The 20,453-nt window shown below is 42.2% G+C and overlaps 1 protein-coding gene across 1 annotated transcript in view; it reads right to left on the bottom strand.

Moving 5' to 3' along the window:
- The window catches only part of itga8 (integrin, alpha 8), a 63,395-nt gene extending 42,942 nt beyond the window's left edge, over positions 1-20,453 (bottom strand). The window contains exons 1-9 of the mRNA XM_079562333.1: positions 20,066-20,453; positions 19,613-19,743; positions 15,995-16,095; positions 14,432-14,555; positions 9,708-9,769; positions 8,379-8,424; positions 4,371-4,496; positions 3,438-3,482; positions 1,955-1,998 (exon numbers count right to left, since the gene is read on the bottom strand). Coding sequence (XP_079418459.1) covers positions 1,955-1,998; positions 3,438-3,482; positions 4,371-4,496; positions 8,379-8,424; positions 9,708-9,769; positions 14,432-14,555; positions 15,995-16,095; positions 19,613-19,743; positions 20,066-20,253 — 867 coding nt within the window. The 5' untranslated portion in view covers positions 20,254-20,453. The remainder of the gene's footprint in view (positions 1-1,954; positions 1,999-3,437; positions 3,483-4,370; positions 4,497-8,378; positions 8,425-9,707; positions 9,770-14,431; positions 14,556-15,994; positions 16,096-19,612; positions 19,744-20,065) is intronic.

The following is a 20,453-nucleotide window of genomic DNA, read 5'->3' as shown; positions in this document are numbered from 1 at the left end:
CTACCCAATACAGATACAAAGACATGGAGAGGAGCAAAACAACCCATAATTACCAAAAATAACAGAGAATGCTTCATGTTAGCATCATGCTACATGCTAACGCTAGCTATGACCGCTGTTTTTTCACTTTTACTGAACAATCTGCTGTGAAAAAACATCCATATGGACCCGATTTAATACTTTACTTTATGTGTGTGATCTACGTTCATATTCCACCAGAAAACGTCTAAAAAGAGTGAAAAATTGTTTCCCAAAACATACTACCCTTGACGAAGCCACGCCCCCTTGTATGACGCATTGCAGTCTGATAACATAAGCTGTCAATCCAAACATTCAGTACTTAAGTTGTTCTTTTTTTAACCCAGTACATTTAAACATTTTTGGATCACTACTCTTTACTTCAGGTCATTTTTTTCTTTAAGCTCTTACTTCATCATCTTGTTGCCACTCTCGCCACCTCTGGATGACATCTATTCAAGGAAGCAGCAGCACCATAATGAAACATCAACAGACTCGGTGATGTTGCAGACGCGGTGGTGAGAGAGTGTTTCGGGGTCGCTTGTGTGTGGAGAAGGGTTAGTGGGGTCAGGTGGGGTCAGCGGCCTCCACATGCAGAGGAAGCAGAGCGTCATTGAAGTGGATTGACACGGCTCGCCCTGGGGACATGTTCCCAAGCAGAGAACAGCGCGGATAAACCACCGCTCAAACGGGAGCTAATACTGTATCGACCTGAGCATTAGGCGCCCATATTTGGACAAGTGCTTTTGGGGTCACTTCATGTTCCTTTAGGATACAACAGCAACATCCCCTACATACACAACACACCTGAACTTTGTGTCGGCCGGAACACAAGGGAGTGAGGAGGTTTAAATGAAGCTCAAAACAATGGCTGCCAGCAATTAGAGGGACATGCTTAGAAGTGGAGCCAATTTGAGCACTGAAATGAGCATAATGAGTTTAGTGACTGGGTACTGTTAAACGATACCAGTATGAATCTAAAAAAAAGAGTTTAAGTACTACTGGTTTTGAAAAAGTATCAAAAGCAACTGTTAACAAAAAAAAAAAAAGACAAAGGTCTGTTTGGTCCAGGGACAGCATTTAAGGAGGTTACTTGATTGTTTTAGCTTAAATAACGATACAAATTTACAAGGAAAGAAAAGGACTTTACTTGGATAAAGCCTTTCACAGACATGGTCACAAAGCGCTTTTACATGGGACAACTTTTACATTCACTCCATACTCAGTGGTGGTAGACTGACAGAAGCGCTGTCACGACTGTACACATCTGTACACATCTGTAAACATCTGTAAACATCTGTAAACATCTGTAAACATCTGCAACAACTGTCCCTCCGCTCTGACCACCACCGTTCATTCACACACATACATGTTTTTAGTGGTAGGGGAAACGGGAGTACCCGGAGGAAACCTACAGAGATATAGGGAGAACATGCAAACTCCACACAGGGATCGAACCTGGGTCCTGTGAAGCCAAGCACTACATAAATGAACATTATTGTTCTGTTTTCTAGCTCTAGATGCACATATTTTAGTATAGGTATCAAAAAAAGTATAGTTCATGTTCATGTGGTAAACCTATCGTTAAAGTGGCGATAACGAAGAAGAAGAAAAAAAACAAAAAACACATCAAGCCCTAACATTATAGCTATAACTACACCACACCAATGCATCAGCCTTTCTTAATCTGATTTAGTAAATGATTTAACACTAGAAACAATTAATTTCTACAGGCTTGGGACTGGGAGAAGGATGGCTAATGACTCTCTGTGATTAAAACAAATACATTGCAGTCATAGTCAGAAAGTATTGCAGATGTTTTGGTCAAAATAGCGCAGGCCAATAGCGACTTGTATCGTATAATGTGCTGTTGGTTTAATGGTTCAGCTTGTTATTATTTTTTTCAATAATTCTTTAGTAACAATGTATAACTCACATATCCAAAATTCTGCGCCCCCCTCGGGACTCCGGCAATCAGCTCTGGAAAGATTAAAAAAAAAAGTTAATTTCTCCTGCATGGGAACATTTGAGATAGAAAATGTCATAACAGAGCATTGCGACAAACAGAATTGCACAGTTCAGCCCACCCTGTCAGCCTGGCGAGGAGTGATCGTTGGATGGACCTGATTGATGAGTGTGGTGCTGAGAGCATTAGGACAAGCTGACGGTCCCACCCAGAGAGAGAAGAAGCCTGGGTCGCAGGAGCCCGGGTCGCTCGCTGAGTCTAACCAATGAGCCCTGCCACAAATAACGCCTCAGAGCCTTAAACTGAATCGCAGCTACAACGAGTTTGAGACGGCTTTGGGGAACAAGACCACAACAGGCAGCGCACCACAACATAGCTCATCAAGGGGCATGTGTAAGCTCTTAAGACCTTCTGACACTGGGTCGTCTTTGGTTTGTTTGAGGGCATGTCTCGGGTTACTCATAAAGATACCATTAATGAGAGTAATTAGCAAAGAAAAGAGTGTGAGCGTTACAAGGACTAGACAAAGCTGCAACAATATCCTTTACAAACATCAGAATATCCTGTCTCTTCATGTTTGAACCTGTAATCCTATTGAGTTAAAGTTCTTTTTTCAGTTTTCGCTCAAATGTCTCTGCTCCTGGACATGTTTATAGCATGTGCACAGTGAACTGATTCTCGAATTCGAAACCTACATCGCAATCTTCTCAGAAAACATGCAAATATGTTTCTGTAAATCGTGCAGTGTTACAGTAAGAGGTGGACTTAAGACAAATTGAATAAATGTGAATGAGCTCTTAACAAGGGAGCAATAAAAGGCGGTTGAAACCTCGGGCAGCATGACTGTGGCGGGAACACATTTTGGTTTGGTATTCCCTATTTAAAAGAAGAGAACATTGTTTTGTTAAAAGTGCTTATGTGTTTCATTTGTGGTACTGAAAACTGATGGCCTGTCACACATGCTTTTCATTGGACTTCAGAGCTGAGCCCGAAAGCGCTCCACGACTGGAATCAAAACACACCAGGCTAAACTGGCGAGTCACCAGCGCGTGCAGAAAGTGTAGCGAACACAAATGCAATAATCTGTCTTGTATTGTTGAAGTTTTGGCCTATTTGCGTCATATTGGGTTTCCCCAAATCAAAAGTGAACTCGGAGACACCCCCTTCCACCTGCACGTGATGTTTCTTGTGCGGATGTGTCTTTGCCACCTAATACTTCAAGACCAAGACTAGGCCTAAAAAAAGCCAAGAGTCTGCCACTAATCATTATCATTGCAAAAGCAGGACAGGAACTTCCTTTATCAGTCGCTCCTGATGTGCCTGTCCCGTTGAGGTCACGGCCCAGCTCTACAGCGATGGTTTTCATTACGTGTTTTGGGCCCAGATGTGCGCCCTCTGTCCTCGCCACAGACAAGGGCAGTGCTGAACGGTGGATGCGGTTATGGTTTCTCACCTTGTACAGAGTCTCCGGTGAACTCTCCCACTGCCACAGAGTAACCTAGGTGCAACAAAGCAGGTCACAAAATGCTCTGGATGCACAGTTGAAAAAAATGTACAACAGTCTTGGCTTTAGAGAGGTGTGGAAAAGGCTGAGCACATATACTGGTCAATACATAGTTTACAATGGGAGAATGGATCATGTCTCTTGTAAATGATCGGATTCCAAATTGTGGTGAGTGGGATGAATCTGAAACCATTTCTACCATTTTTTCATAATGCTAGAACCAAATCATTTATTAGTGGGGTTGGTCCCTATTGAGATACAAACTTCAATCACTTGAAGAGGACTGTAACTTTGTCGTTTCAGCAGATTTTCAGAACCTCTTAACCCCCGCTTTAACTCCAGTCTGGCTCTAACCAAATATGAAAGCTTCTCGACAGGAGAGCAAAAGTGTAATACCTCATTTGAAAGCTAAGGCCTACAAAAGTGATCCTAAGTTTTATTGTCACGTTATCACGGCGTTTTTGTCACATTTTAGTCTCTCCTTACTCACTTTTTTGTTGTCTTATTGTTTGCGTTTTTGTCACTTATTTGTGGCCTTTTTTTGCTACATTTTTGCTGTGTTTTCATCCTTTTTCATCACTTTTTCCCCCCAAAAAGCTTTAAGATTTGGGTTAAGCCAAACTGGAGAAAATGTGCTTGGTTCAGGAGGGGGCTAAGAAAGAGAAGCATTTATCGCTGTATAAAAGATCTTCAAATCTAATTTCAGGTCTGGGCTGTATACATTTTTCCTGAGTGACATTCTGTAGGAACATTAACCTGGAGGTTGTCTACGACTGTGGTGTATCCTCATTTGCAATTTTCAGGCATTTATCCCCTCCTTGTTAAACACCTTTTGCACAGCTATAAATCCAGCCACTGGTTAATCTTGTGGATGCAAATTACCTAGATAGCTGTCATCGTTGGTGTCTTCAGCCGCTCTCGTGTGCTTCTCTCCGGGAACTCTCCTCAGAACCGCCTTCAGCGAGTAGCCGTTCAGTATCTCTGCTATTCCTGCTGTCATCACCTGACCTGTGCACCAGATAGAGACAGAGCAAAATAAACAGCTGGGGTGAGGAGGAGCCACATCTGGGCAACGGACAATGCCTGCAGCTCTGACCCCAAAAGACGTGTTCCCAACCAGTGGTAAGAGAATACTATTTGAATACTAGTCTTTCTTTGTTTGTAATACATTTACCAATAGGCCAGCACAAGAAATGCAAAAGTCCTGAACCACTATACACTGCAGCTGTAGCAAAAGAAGGAAGGCCTATTCTTGACCAGTTCAAAGATGCAAGTGTCTAACAGCGCCTCCAGTTTCTCCCAGAGGAAAGCTAAAACACATCGTTACCAGAGGAATAACTGGAAAAATACGGCAAAAGAAAATATCCGCGTCTCGTGCACAGAGCGTGGTGAATTATAGGTGGGCTCTCACGCTGATTCACAAACAACAGCGATCCTCTGCTGTTGAACACGAGGTCAAACAAACAACAGATTTTTATCAGCGGCCTTTCTCAACCTTCTATAAATTGTGCTTTATGTGTGTGCGCAGGAGTGGACTGACAGGGAGGGAAACGCGCCCTCTGAACCCCCCCGTCCCTCCTCCTTACACTCTGCCCCCAACGCCACCCTGCTCTCTCACTGTGAGCAATGACTTATCTTCAGCAATAATACATCACAGCACGCGGCTCCACCTGATTAATGAGACTCACTGTCCCGGAGCGTAACTGCGGATGCATCGCTCAAAACTGTGTCTACTTTGAATGTACTTTTTCATTGCGCGATAACAAGATGTGGGGGATTTCTCAACAACAATAAGATTCCCAGGGTTTGCAGATAATTGTTGCGTATTAGAGCTTGTAAAGTCCAGCCCGAGTGCTTTTAAAACTTTCAGGGAAGTGTGTTAACTGGAGGCCATGGAGACCGGGGAGTGCATTAGACTGTCAGTCTGGGGCACTCTGCAGAAGACAAGATCTCGAGTAAAAAAAAGTAAATAGTAAACAGAGCGTTTCCCAAATCACAAGAAGATTAGACGACAAAAAGTTAACATCAAGCATTGGCTTAAATGAATTGAGGAAATGTATCTTGTTTTGAGCGGTTTCAACTCGTCTAGGCTTTTTTTCTTGATCAGACTAAGTTTACTTACTGCGAGTTTGATGACATTTGAGTAGTTAGTTAGTTCTGAGGCAGGTTAATGTAAGAAAGTAAAACTGCCAATGGGACAAGACCAAAAGTGAATCTATAGGTCAAACGCTCAACTAGATCTTAACTTGTCAAAACAACTCAAATTTACACTATTAGGCTCAAATTAAGACATTTAAACTAATCTAGTTCATTACTTTTTGCAGTGTGCTCTCTTTTTGTGCTACTGCAAGCTTGAAATGTTTCATAAAAAACAATATGTCAAGTTAAATTCCAGTGCAGTAAAGTATTAATTCAAATTAAAGAACACAAAGTGAGTATGTAATGCCAGTTAAAGGAACAGGCCACCGTTTTACATACTGAGATATGTTCTTACCTGACCTTAGACGAGTTGATGCGTACCTGGTCTTGTGCGTTCCCTCAGTCACGCAAAACGACCAAAGATGTTGTTAGCATTTGGCCTCTCCCAGCATGTTCCTATGGCTTCAAACAGGGTTAAGCAAGAAGCAACCAAGCTTTTCCACGGGCACGCAAGACCAGACAGGTACGTATCAACTCGTCTAAGCTCAGGTAAGACCAAATCTCAGTATGGAAAACCGGTGGCCTGTTCCTTTAAGGCAGACAGCACAATTTAACACAATGAAATTTAATTGCGCTTTTAATGGTTGCGATTATTGCACATTGCGAACATTTCCATTCAAGTATGTAAGTAATATAATGCCTCCACAAGCATTCATCATGTTGCACATACACCTGTAAACCTAGTGGCCTAGACCAGTCATTCCCAAGCTTTTTGTCTTGCAGATCCCTTGGACTTTTCAGTGGTTGTCCGTGTACCTCCTTTCTCAAGGGTGTTATTTCGAAAGCAATCACTTAAAAGCGCTATTTGCAAGTAAAATGACAAACTATCCCCCAAAGACACCCCTTTTCCTGACAAATATAGCTTTTTCTATCAAAGTACCCCCTGCCAGGTCATTGAGTCCACCGAGGGGTCCCCGTACACCTGGGAAACACTGGTCTAGACCTCTACAAACATGTAAGAACAGAAATGTGTCTTTGTCTATAGGTGTTGTGAAATGTATGTCCTTCCTGTACTAGTCTTGAAGTTCATATTTCAGTCTCTGAAGTCGTGTAAAACATGCACTTTGAACTGAAGCTTTATTCTAAAACATAAATTGCAAATCTAATCGCAATGCTTCAGAAACTTGTAACCCAAGATCAAAGCACCAAGCTTTAAGATCTACCACTTGAGCTACTTCAGCACATGAAGATGTTGAGTAAAGGGCAGCAAAAGGTTTAAGTAAAGTGGATGTAAATGACGGCAGTGGGTCAGTGGTTAAAGCATTTGTCCACAAATCCCATACAAGGGGAACGCACCTTCCCCTTGCATTAATGTGGTGAGTGACTGAGAAGCAGTAGACGCAGAATGGCAGAATGGAAATTTCGGAAATTACTTACTAATGCACAAAATTGTAAAGTAACATCTGGAAAAGCGCTACATTAGACAAATGCATCATTATTGATCGTACTCCACTAATTCATTGTTGCAGCCAAGGCCGCTCAGCCTACAATACTTTGTCTGGCTGACCCTGACTGATGTTGATTGGCAGCATTTCAATATAAAGACTAGGTTTCAAAGCAGCAACACAGGAAGTCTAATATTAGTTTTGGATGTTCGCATGTTTGTGATCTCCAGCCCTTTAAAGCAGGACAGCCTGACAAACAAGCATCATTATGTGCAGAGCCAAATAGGGTTTATCCTGGATCTCTGTTTTCGGGCTGCACTCATGCTTTTACACCGGGATACAATATGGTCATTGTGAGGACAAACATCTGAGAGAATGGACATAGCGGCTTCAGTAACATCTGGCTTTTGCCTTTTTGCGCGGTGGAAGAAGCTGCATCATTTCTGACATCTTTAAATGTCATCTACGATCTGTTTTGTAGTTTAACCCTGAAATCTACCACTCCATCTAATTGGATTAACGAGGCCAGGTATGTGTCTACGTATACTGTAGATATGCAGTAACCAACACAGCTTTGCATCTTTCTTTTAACTAATGAGCCGTCGGAGATTAACCGATTGCTAAGATGGCATGAATATCTCCTCAGTCTGATATGAAACTGTTTCCAAGCAGATCCAGCTGTTGTAGTGAGCGCTGTTTGAAATCGCACCTCACACCCAGCGGCGGGGGAGTCGAAGGGCTTGTCTTCAACAGCTGAATCTTCGCTCATTTAGTCATTGAGTCGTTCGAATGCTTAGTCTAGGCCGGCGCTGCAAACGACCTGACCTCAGAGCCGCTTTTTCACCAGCCCGCACATCCATCTTATTGCCTCTATCTCGGACCTCTTTAACTTTTGATCTCTGACGCCGCAAACCTGCTTCACAATCTCAATCAATTCCCTGTGCATTGTCTTTTGTGTTTTCTTTTGCTTATACATGCCCCCATTTCGGTGACTTTCCGTGCTTTTTGGGACTTTTTTTCCCCCCAGTCTTTCCATGCCCCTCTGCGCTGTGTCTTAGGGGGCAGAGGGGCAGTTCCTCTCCACTCCATTACCCCCTGATCAGTTCATTACCAAGCCCAAACACTCGCTTCCTGCTTCACTGTTACACACGGCCAAAAGTATGAAGTCAGGACTAAAGTTCGGGCCTCCGAAAACTTACTTTGTCTTACTTTGAACTAAAGAGCGTGCCGGGCCGTTAAATACATCTTTTTGAATAGTTTCCAACAGTGACATCACAGCAGATACAAGTTTACATAGAGTCATTACCTTGCCAGTAAAAGCTCCCCGGTCCTCCAACCACCAGCATTCCTTCCTGAAATAAATCATCATTTAAGGTTATTGGTGTTAGTATCTGTCATTTTATACATGACGGCAGCATTTCAAGTTGATTTTATGATTGTTTATGTATTATAGAATATATCTCCTTTACCCCCACCTGATCTGAAGACATTTTCTCCATTACACAAATTTAAAAAAACTCCTCGAAAAAAGTGTCAAAACAACAAGGATGAAAATGTGCCGGAAAAGCAACAATAGCAAAGTAAAAAAGTGCAGCAATTGTGGTAAAAACACAACAGAAAAGCAACTAAAGAGTGACAAAAAACGACAAAAACGCTTCAAAAATGTGACAAAACGTGGAGTAAATGAGACAAAAATAGTTTGGCTCTTTTGTTAGGCCTTAGCTCTCAAATGAGGCATTAAACTGTTTGAGAAGTTTTTAGATTTGCGTAAAGCCAAACTGGAGAAAATGCGCTCGGTTAAGAGGATTATGCGCTCTTGCTATTTTATGCAGCCTACCTTAAAAGGAACAGGCCACCATTTTTCCATACTGAGATATGAGATATGATATAAGGTAAGAATATATCTCAGTATGGAAAATATTATGGCCTATTCCTTTAATACACTGCTTGACCTCCAAAAACATCCCCACCAAAGAAAAGGTCACACATACTGCAAAAGAACCACTCTTTTCTTTCACAATATGAGCCCTATGAATTCTGGCATTGTCATCTTGGAATAAGCCTGTGCATCAGGGAAGAAGAAATCTACTGATGGAACAACCTGGTCATTCAGGAGGCTCAGGTTGTCAGCTGAACTCATTCTTTGGGCTGAACCTAGACCTGACAAACTGCACCAACCCCAGATCAGAACAGTTAGTTAAATCCAGGTGGTGACTTTTTTTTTGGGTCGGGCAGTGTATTCCTGTTCTTAATGTACACATTGTGCTCAACAAATAAACTTGCCTTGCCAGCTATAAAATGTGAGTGAGTGTGTGTGCAACAGGAAAGCTCGCAGAGAAGGAGCGTTTCCTGTGCATAAGGGTAAAGTTGGATTGAGAGATCAGAGTTCAAAGATCAGATCGAGAGAACAGTGAAAGAATGCGCGCACGTGGATGTGTGCTTGGCCTATTGTGTTTTCAGCCGGCGGGTCACGTCAGGAGCAAAGGCGTCTCGAGGGACGGACTCTCTGTCATCTCGCGCAGCTCCATAAATCTCAGAAGGGAGGATTGTGTGCGCACTTAAGAGGGGACATGTGTGCTGTCGTCCCCCTCAGGAAACATGGATTTGTCAAAACGGGGCGCTCGTTGTTGTTTACCTTGGTGAAGTCCACGCTGAAGCCGGCCTGGCAGAAGCCTTGTCCCTCGGGGTCTGGGTCATCTGAAGAAAATTCACAGGATATTGTATGTTAGAGCTGGAAGGATGATCACGCAATCAATTTGAAATTACAATTTGGGAAGACTCTACTAGAGGCAAGACTTCCTGTCTCTATGGGGTCTTATTAAGCATAAAACTTACTAATCTTGCAGTTTAATTAGACCTCTGCAAATACTGTATGTAAAAGGAACAGGCCTTCGTTTTCACATACTGAGATATGTTCTTACCTGAGCTTAGACGAGTTGATGCGCACCTGTCTGGTCTTTGTGCGTGCACTCAGTCACGCACAAGACCAAAGATGTTGTTAGCATTTGGCCTCTCCCAGCATATTCCTCTAGCTCCAAATGGGGTGAAGTTAAAAGCGACCAAGCTCTTCCACGGGCACAAAGACCAGACAGGTACGCATCAACTCGTCTAAGCTCAGGTAAGAACATAATCTCAGTATGGAACAACGGTGGCCTGTTCCTTTAAGAAAGGCAAGTTTAACCTGTCAATACTTCTATTTTTTCTCAAATGTTGACACTTGTGCCTTAATCGCTTACCTCACACCATAATCAAGTGCATTTTCTCCGGTTCAGCTTTACCCAAATCTAAAATGTTACTGCCTATAGACCAGAGTAATGCCTCATTTTTTCGTCACTTTTTCCTTCACATTTTTGTCATTTCTTCATCACTTTTTTGTCACATTTTTCTCACTATACTATACTATAGATTCAAAACTCCAAAACTGGACAAAATGTGCTTGGTTCAGGTGGGGGTTAAGAGGTAAAACGAACACTATGAACTTGATCTTGATTTGATAACAAAGCATTGCTAGGCTAATTAATGTCAAAGTGCATTTACAAGACTGTTTAGCATTAGTTCAGAGAGAGTGCATCTATAACACAGCATTACTAATGACGACTTCTTGGACTGGCTGATGTGATGATGTAACCAGAAAAATGTCGGCCTCTGTTTGGGGCGAGTGTCAAGTGCGTCGGGATAAACAGTGCCTAAACTGATGACTGATGCTACTGCTGCCCCAGTGACTGACCAATCACGTCATTTAGAAAAAGTACCTTCATAGAGTATGTGCTACAACATCTCCTTAAAATCTGTAGGTGAAGCTCAAAGCATGTTTCGCATTAAGTCTAACATCCCAATTGTCTGTGACACCCAGGAAAACATGCTTTACACTAAATGTGCAGAGGTTTGTTTAAATAAATCCATCCGACTGTACCAGCGCTTTACAAACATTGGTCTGTGGTGCTGTCTGAGAGCCAGCCTGAGGTGACGCTTAATGATGCGTGACTCCATATATGAATACATAAACACAGTTAGGGGCTTAAAGCATGTGTTCTCAGTTGATTTTAACAATACAAGAACAGAACTGCGCGGTAAAGGTCCAATGTTTTAAAGTGCGTTGGTACGCCATTGCACTGGAGGTTCGCGTTTAATAACCTGAAGTAGAGCATTTGTGTTCTGTGCCGACAAAATGCCTGGGAGATTTGTGTGTTGGAACTGGAGGGAGTGAAGCAACAGGAAAAAGGATACAAACAGTTGCTGCCAGGTATTAGACAGGGCCAATTTGAAGTGGAGGCCATTAGAGTCTGATCAAGATGGATAAAAAAACTCAGAGAAGCATCACCTATCTGGTACAACAGTTTGCATTTTTCTTCTCCATTTCTATATGTGATCATAAACAATTATAAAATAGGTGATATTATCCCTATCCTATCAAGGGTCTGGGAGTACCTGCTTGATAAAACGATGGAGGAGGGCAATATATCGTCTATAAGGCTGAATATATAAGTTGATGTTTGGAAGATGTAAATTTACAACATTGAGTATATGTCCAATGTCCCGAAACCAGCAAAAAAAATTGCATAAACTAATCTCTTAAAAAGTGTGTCAAGTGTTCAAGACAATCACAATCTTCTGAACGACAAAGCAATCTGAATTAAGATGATTGCCATTATCGAGAAAGCCCCCTAAAATAGAGAGATGTACTAAAGCAGTACTAAGTAACTCATGCCCCTAGAGGCCATAAGCGCCACTGCAGGTGTCGTAGCATGTTGCGGTTTATTACTCATTAATTGTCCGTGAGAGTAAATATTACGCTGACAAAAAAGACAAAGGGAGAGAGGGATATTGTACATCCAATTACACAATGGAGATATTTTTTCTCACTGAAACTTGGCTGTAAATACTGTTTAAGTGGCGCTAGCCCGCAGTTAGCTTTGCCCGTTAGCCTGTTAGCTTCTTCTTAGGGATTTCATTAGTGTGTATTGGGGCCTCCGACCCGGTGCAGGAACGCTGCAAGTGTGGATTTCTGGCCAGAGACACCAGGGGGAGATGAAAAACCCCACACTCATCCCATTAACCCTTGTATTACCTCCAGAGGGACTACGGAAAGGATTTAATAAGGTAAACAAGTTACTTAGTATTAATATTGCTCAGACCTAACAAAGAACAGTTTATTCCCCTGCTGTCTTATGTAGATATTATGCTTTGTTAAGGGGATGTTCGTCAATCCTTCATGTGATGTGCCACATTGGACTGTAATAAACTAGCTCTTATTGTAAAGGATTTACACACAATCTGCAGCATCATGTTCACTCGACTTCAACCTGCACTTTCTGAGTTTACTGTGCACATTTTTTCCTGTTTTAAATGCGTGTTTGTTCTTTTAATATGCTGTTCAAATAAACAAATTACACCACAACTCAAACCTCATGAAATTAGCAGGTGTGGGCGTGTGATTTGAGCCCTTGAGAGAGAAGACAGAGACAGAATGCGCAGGATTACTCAAACACGCAGGAACACAGGCCCTTGACATTCAGATCTGTGAAAGACCACATCTCCCTCGAGAATAATTCAGTTTACAACCCAATTACCCTCGTCTCGATTAGTCTGTACAAACACTTTTATAATGTCTGGAGTGAGTGTATTTGAACAGTGGGGGATTTTGGCACAGAGCGGGTGATAGGCTGATCCGTCCTGCCCTGTTTTTGAAGTGCAGTTTATGATGTGGCGAGCGATAGCGCACGTTTTTCCTCATCGCGCTGTTGGTGGAGCTCCATATCAGCGCGCAGTGACACAGAGGGAGAGAGGTCCTCTTTAGGGCCCTGATGACAACATGACGAGGACCACAGAGGGGAACTGATAAACTGTCAGACTGAGAAATTATCCCTCTGCTGCCATGGCAACGTACAGCGCCGGGCTGTGAAAAGCAACAGGGACGCCAACTCAAATAAAATATTCTTACGGTTTATGAACTTAGCTGAGAACATCTACTTCCCTTGTAAACAGCGTAAAGACGAGGAAGGTGATTTAAGAGACTGTTTAAAATCTTGAACGATAAGTGTTTGGGAGTAGAAATAGCATTATCGTAGCTGTAGAGGTTTAAATGGTATTAGCAGTAATTTAAACCATTCATGCCTGAATTATGCTCGGCTGCTGTGCTTTTATTACTTTTTAGTAATCAACCTTTTGTCCTCCTCGTCCCTCCCCGGTGCATGCTGTAGTCAGGCTGCACCCCCCCATGCAAGGCTATGGCCCTCAACAATATATCAAATCATAAAAATAATTGCTCACCTGACCCTCTGACCAGACAAAGCTCTGCCCCCTCGGGGAGGCCAAAACCCCTATGTTATGAACCACTGGTGTAGATGAGTTATGGCACCTGTTTGCATTTCTTTTGTCAATGAGTTGTGGCCAGTGTCTCCAGGACCATTTGGAGCCAAAATATTTCTGCAGTTGAAGTATTTTCAAAAACAAAAAAGTTGCAGCAATACTTTAAATTGTAGTAAAAATATAGCTAGCGATGCACAATGTCCAATTTAGTGGACACATCACAATCACAATTTCCTCAAATCACAAAATCAATACTTGGGTATTTTTACAATTACATTACTCCTTAAGCATTGCTTGATGTCCCCAAATTTTGTTTACCTACAAGGGTCTCCTAGAATAGAAAGGTTAGACAGAAATTCCTTCCCTGCAAGGCACACCTGCTCTACTGTCGGCCATCTTGTTTTTGAGGGGGAAAAAATAACTCTCAAGGTGCAGTGTATGGTACAACACACTAGTGTCCACTGTAGTGACTGATGCGCAACTGTGACATTAAGACTCATTCATATAGGAGAAAAAAAACAATTGAATATCTGTCCACTGTAGTGACCACTGTCCCTGAAAGGGTTAAACGTATGATTACTTAACCTTAATTGAATCTTTACAAGACTTAAATTAAAAATACAGTTCTTCCTGTTGCACATGATGTAATGGAGACACACAGTGGACTTTGTTGGAGTCACATGAACGTGTCATTGGGAGTTGGGATGTGCAAGAGGTCGTAATAAAGCAGTGCACAAGAGCTGATGAACAGAGTATCTTCTTTGGTATTTTCCCTCATATACTGAAATAAACGTTTTAAACTTTGAGCTTGTTCTGAACATTTCAGCGCTTAAGATTGCCGACTTTTACCTGTTCAACACCCACTCCAGTTTAAAAGCTATGACACAGGGATTTCAAACTCAAAGACTGTTTTCTTTTGTTTGAATAGGATCACGGGCTTAGGTCGGTGTATTGCATAATCCAGCCTCAGAGAGTCAGAGATGGTTATAGCAGATGAAGACAGAGAGGAAAGGGGGCAGTGAACTTGAGCCGGAGCAGACAAACACTGACTGGTTCTGCACGGAGAGTACTCTGCGTAGGCGCTGAAGTTCTGCACGGCCACATAACACGTCCCCACCGGGTCCTTCTCTCCGCTCAGCTTCACCGTGCGCCAGTGGTACAGGGGGGCACAGGCCTGGGAACAAGGACAGAACCACAGTTAAATGTCTATGTCTGAAAAAAATCATTATGTGTCCCACAAACACCTCTAATATGCATGAATACTATTAGAAACCAAAGCAAAGGTTACATCCTATGGCAATCATATATGTGATTTTAAAATAGCTTAAACCTGTTATCTTTAGGGTAGATAAAGAAGGTAGATATGCATCATTTTTCTCCAATTATGCATATCCAAATCTCAAAGCGCATTGACTAGAGAGCTTCCAGCCTCTATACGCCAGTGTAATGCCTCATTTGAAAGCCAAGACCTTCTAGTTTCTAAAAATCTGTGTCAGTGAAACACAACTTACATGCAGGGGCGGATCTAGAGGGGTGGCACAGTAAATGTCTTTCCACCCCAGTTGCCACACTATTGATGTCAGCTCATTTTGTCCTTGTTCTAGTGTAGTCATCAACCTGGCACTTTATAAATGACTTGTTTCAAGGACTAGTTGCAATCCAGATCTATAAAGCCTGATTCATTAAATATTTTTTTGGCCTGTATAACACATGTGATGTCTCATATCTGCTCTAGAAGCTACTCGGGTCCTTACGGAGGCTCACACTCAGTTCGTACTTTTTGATAGGACAAAGAATTATAGCAACTTCATAGCTAAATAAGGAGCCATGGTCTCCCAAGATGATGATTTTTCATCTTTTTTCCCCCAAAATGTACATTTTACCTGAGTTAGAAACCCCCTACTTATATTGTGGACAATGCTACTATTTGTGTATAATTTTGGGAGGCTCAGCCTGCATCTAACCCAGACAAAATTGCCTTCAAGCAAAACGTGCATACCTTCGCTGTAAACATTCAACACTGTAAAGTATGTTGCCAGCCCAGAAATGATCCCTGACCCAGCTTGCCACTTCGTGATTTTTTTTCTAGATCCACCCCTGTGTGCATGACATTTGCTGTCTGTCCATAGACCTAATTATGACCCTAACCGTATCTCTCTGATGGAAAGTAAAGCTTTACTAAGTAGATAAATGTTTAATTAAAATCTAATCTAAAAAAATATATACAAAACTGGGGTCATATGAAGTTACAATAAACCAAGCGGGAAGTCCCTAAAATAAAAAGCAAAAAGCCAAAGGCAATTCAATTTAATTTCAATTGAATGTGGAATTTATTCAAATGCTTTTTAGGCACAAGACAAATATCAACACACGGAAGATCACAATCCAGCCTCAAGTGAACCCTTTTATGCTCGTCATCTGGATAAACTGACAAAAATGATGTCAGCAATAGCATTTCCAGAAGCAGAAAGTGGAACATATAGAGGATTCTCTGATCTGATCATAATCTCTTTTCTTTCTTTGACCAGTATTGTTCATTCCTGTATGGAGTGATGATCTGTCAATGTGCGGAGTGACTGTAAAATCATACCGAGCCTCTCCAGATCGACTCACCACGACTTTCTCTTTGTGCGTCCTGACTGAAGCCCCAAACCACTGATGCGACTTGAATTCCAGCGGCTCCCGGGTGCCGTTTACCTTTATCATTCGATTATCTGCAGAAACACAGAGAGGAAATGTGCACAATAAAATGAGACCAGACCAAAAGACATTTCATAATGGAGCCTATAAAAGCTGATATTGACTGTGGCCCGCAGCAGACACAGAGAGAGTTTAGATGGAAAACATTTGTCCCTGATAAAGCCCAGCGAACACGTCTAAAAGAGGCCTGTAACAAACATCAAAACACCATATGCCCCCCAGAAAACAGGCATTTGTCGGAGATGAAGAGTTTTGGAACTTTCTCATAAAATAAAGCAACACTAAACCTGAAAGAGCCTGAATGTTTCCAGCATCCAACGTGCACATGACGCCCGTATCCCGAACACTCCACAATAAACTGTCACATTTGGCCCCCTCTTCAATGGGTCTTCACTTTGTTAAAGAGACATTTTCCAGTGTCTTTAAATACCAGATGGATAGCGCTGGTGCTTCACAGAGCTTCGTCAATAAACGCTGGATTCACACAAATGCCTTCACATCCTGTTGGACGGAGTTCAAACAATAAACTTTTATCGCAGTAGAGTATCGAGATGACAAGGGGAAATCTTTTTAATAACATCACTGGGGTATTTGGCAAGTGCATAGATAGGCCAACAAACTAGGTATCAAGCCTCGGGGATACAACTGGAAAACAACATTATTATGGACACCAGAATCTCAAAACATATCTAGGGTGACAGGGGATGGTTGTCCTATAACCAGAGGCTTAGTGGTTTGAATCCTGCTAGTCCATAAAGTTGTTTTGTCCTTGGAGATGTGTAAGGGCTTGAAATGTCCCATATCGGCAGTCACCTTTTCATCAGCCCACACAGGGCAGCTCTAGCTAGAAGAGCACGACAGATTACCTGTGAGAGAATGAATAACACACCAGATTGTGATGTGGCTAAGACTCACAAAGAAAAGCACAGGAGAATTAGTGTGGGAAAAACGTAAACAGAAAGTTAGAAGAAGAGGAAGAAGAAGAAGGAAAAGAAGAAGAAGGAGAAGAAGGAGAAGTCGGAGAAGAAGAAGTCGAAAAAGAAGAAGAAGTAGTAGAAGAAGAAGGAGAAGTAGTAAAAGAAGAAGAAGAAGAAGAAGGTCATTTACATAGTGCCTTTCACAGACAGAGTTATAAAGCACTTTACATGAGACAATTCTACATTCACCCCATACTCTGGGGTGTTCAGTTTCCCCTGGAGGAGACTGACAGAAACACTGTCGCGACTGCACACATCTGCACCAACGGTCCCTCTGACCACCACCATGCATTCACACACACACATCATTCATCCTGCCCTTTTGTACATGTTTTTAGTGGTAGGGGAAACCGGAGTACCCGGGGGAAGCCTACGCAGACACAGGGAGAACATGCAAACTCCACACAGAAAGGCCCTGTCCAGGTGGAAATCGAACCTTCTAGTTGTGAAGCACAGTTGTCGATCCCAGCACAAACAAATTAAGCTAGGCAATATATCGCAACATCACTAAAGTCTTCATCTGACTGAGATCAACTCTTTTGCAAACTCAGCCAAAAACAAATGCATTGGCCTTATAAATGTGTGAAAGTTCAGTTTTAGTTAAACTTAGTTACATTTTAGTCTCGTTTTGGTCCTGATGTCTTTCTTTAAGTCTTCTTTTGACACAGTTTGCTGAAAAAACTAGTTACTTGCGATTTGTGTTTATGTAATAAATAACATGATATGTAATGGAACAAATCGTGTTGAAATGGTTAAGTGAAATATCGCAATAATATCGCAATATTGCACCGCCTAATCGCATATCGCAAGTTACTCAAATATCGTTCAGCCCTACTTAAAATCTCTTCTTTTTCGGTTTTGATGAAGCACTGGTTTAAAAAAAGAAAGATAAAAGACACCCATCATCCAAGCCTGATATAAGACAGATGCATTGATCTTATGGGCCGAGTTTTATTTACACGAGCCTCACTTCCGCAATAAGTTCCATAACTAGGTCAGAATGTTCAATGAAAACAGCAGATCTGGAGGTGTGTCGGTCGTAACCCCTCACCCCGCCCCCTGCAGCAGTGACAGGCATGGCTTCTGCCTAACGTCACCAAAGCCATGCAGCCCTCAGGTACATGCACTCATAATTGGACCCACGTGAAGCTGACACATGGAGTGGAGGCACTACAGTACGCACACATGGTCACCAGTCCTGCACTTTCTTTTTTTTTTTACAACAATGAATGCATTTCTACCTGTTTTAATGGCCCTGCGTAACTGTAGACAAAACCAATGTGGCCGCTATCATCAATCATCCAGCACCGGCCCACGCCTTCCATTCGCACATATTTAGACACTGATGTTTGGTCCACTCCTAAAACCACCAATTTAGACCAAGCAATTTTCATCAAGACTTTGTAAATAAAATAAAAGAAATTTGGTCAGTGTTAAAAAAAAAAAAGAGTTCACAATCTTCACCCTGCAGCTGTGGATTTATTAAAGAAACAAAAAAATATGTCTCATTAATCAACATACACATAAACAGCCACAAGGAGGGCAGTAGCTTGTTTTAACAACCCCAAAGCCTTGATGAATCAGATTTGAAAACTTTAATAAGTAAAAAAAAAACCACACAGCACGACTCTAAAGACAATATTTGCATTACTATGTACCGCACACATGTTACTGCTTCATATTGACTACTGTTGTCACTAGAAGCTGCTGCTAAAGCAAATTCGACATCTGAATCGTGTTCCTACTATGCTACACATATTTGATTTACGGATATTTGCTGACAATATGTCGCCAATATGTTGCTTAGCAGAAGACGAGCAGCTACTGAAATCCACCATCAAAGCACATCCTCCAACTTCATAAATCGATTGTACTGAGAAAATACTTTATAAAATGACAAAAACAGTCTGATAGGGATGAGAGAAAGAAAGGGAGACACATGCATTTCGCTGCATCTAATAAAAAGCAGGCCTCACCCCTCTTTCTTCTAAAGGGGACTGAATTCCCATGTGCATACAGTTACCCCCCCTCGCTCACCATTGTCTCACATCTCAGCCTCTCGTGCACGCGCTTGCACGGAAACGAGTGCGTGACACGCTGATGATAATGTATAGACAAGCGCAATCAACGCAAAACTAAGCACCTTCTTACGAGGTGAAGTTAAAGAGACCCATGTGTTTCATCTCCATCGTTCCGTCTGCAAACTTAACAGTATACTATACACGCACGAACATACCAGACAGACGCATTGGGCATATTCCATCTTTAGAGTTTATAGAGCAAATCCAAGCGTAAACCAATAACATTTTATGACTGTTTTGCCACTAAAGCACTCAAATTACTCTCAGATCTGTTGTTCATTGCTCAACTATTACATCCAGGTGATTTGAGAACAAAGATTGGCCAAAACCACAAATAGCTACAAGGGATATCAAGAAATGAGAGTGGCATTTGTGTCAGCCCCAAGCCCACATGTATGAAGAGAGTTAAGTGCATGTCAATTCAAAGTACACAATGTGGCAGTAAGAAGTTGGTAAAAGAAGACTGTACTCACTTGCATTGTCAAAGGGTATCTGCCTGCAGCTGTCTGTCAGTCCAGGCCAAGGGCAGTAGTAGACAGCCCCAGCCTCCTCTATCCCCGGCTGGGATGTGTTTGCCTTGGGAGCCCCCACCAGCACACTCACGCTAATTGGGATGAAACATAGAACAGAAAAAAAAAAAAGCATGCAAAAGTAGAATGGAAAGCATACATTCTGGTATACAGGGAAAACATGTGAGATCAGTTTCCTTCGTTTTCATAATTCTGATTACATGTGTGCGCTGCAGAAGTCTGAGTGGTTCAAGCTTTCTGTGCCCCATGCCGGGATGTGCCCCAATAATAATAATAATATGTAGGTGCAAAGTTTTAGCTTGTTAATTTTCATCAATATGGCGATTTATGCCGGGAGAAAATTTGAATGGGAAGCCAACCAGCCTGAGGTGTATGGAGGAATAAGTTGTTACTCACGTGTTGCGGTCCGCAGTAGGTTGATAGAAGTCCACAGAGTAACCAAAGTAACTTCCATCGGGTCCTTTGTAAACGGTAGGATGCTGTGCGTAAAGGTTAAAACTCCACACCGCACTTGGCGCCGGACAGAGCACCGCCAACAATACAAGCATAAACATCCCAACGGAGGAAAGAAAGTCCCGCTCCATCTCCAGCTTTCTGCAGACTTTTTCTTTTTTACCGACAAGGAGAAGTTGTGAGGATGAGTGTGAGTCCTCCTACTCCTCCTCCTCCGCGCAGGTGAGGTAGTTCTGTCCGAAAGCGTGCGTTATACCGGTGCGCTTCCCCCTCGACCGTATACTCTGACACTGCCTCCTCCTTGAACCAGCGGCACCAGGTCTGTCCAGAG

This window comes from Gobius niger (assembly GCF_951799975.1).
Source record: "Gobius niger genome assembly, chromosome: 8".
In the NCBI taxonomy this organism is placed as follows: Eukaryota; Metazoa; Chordata; class Actinopteri; order Gobiiformes; family Gobiidae; genus Gobius; species Gobius niger.
This window is presented reverse-complemented; position numbering and strand designations above follow the sequence as displayed.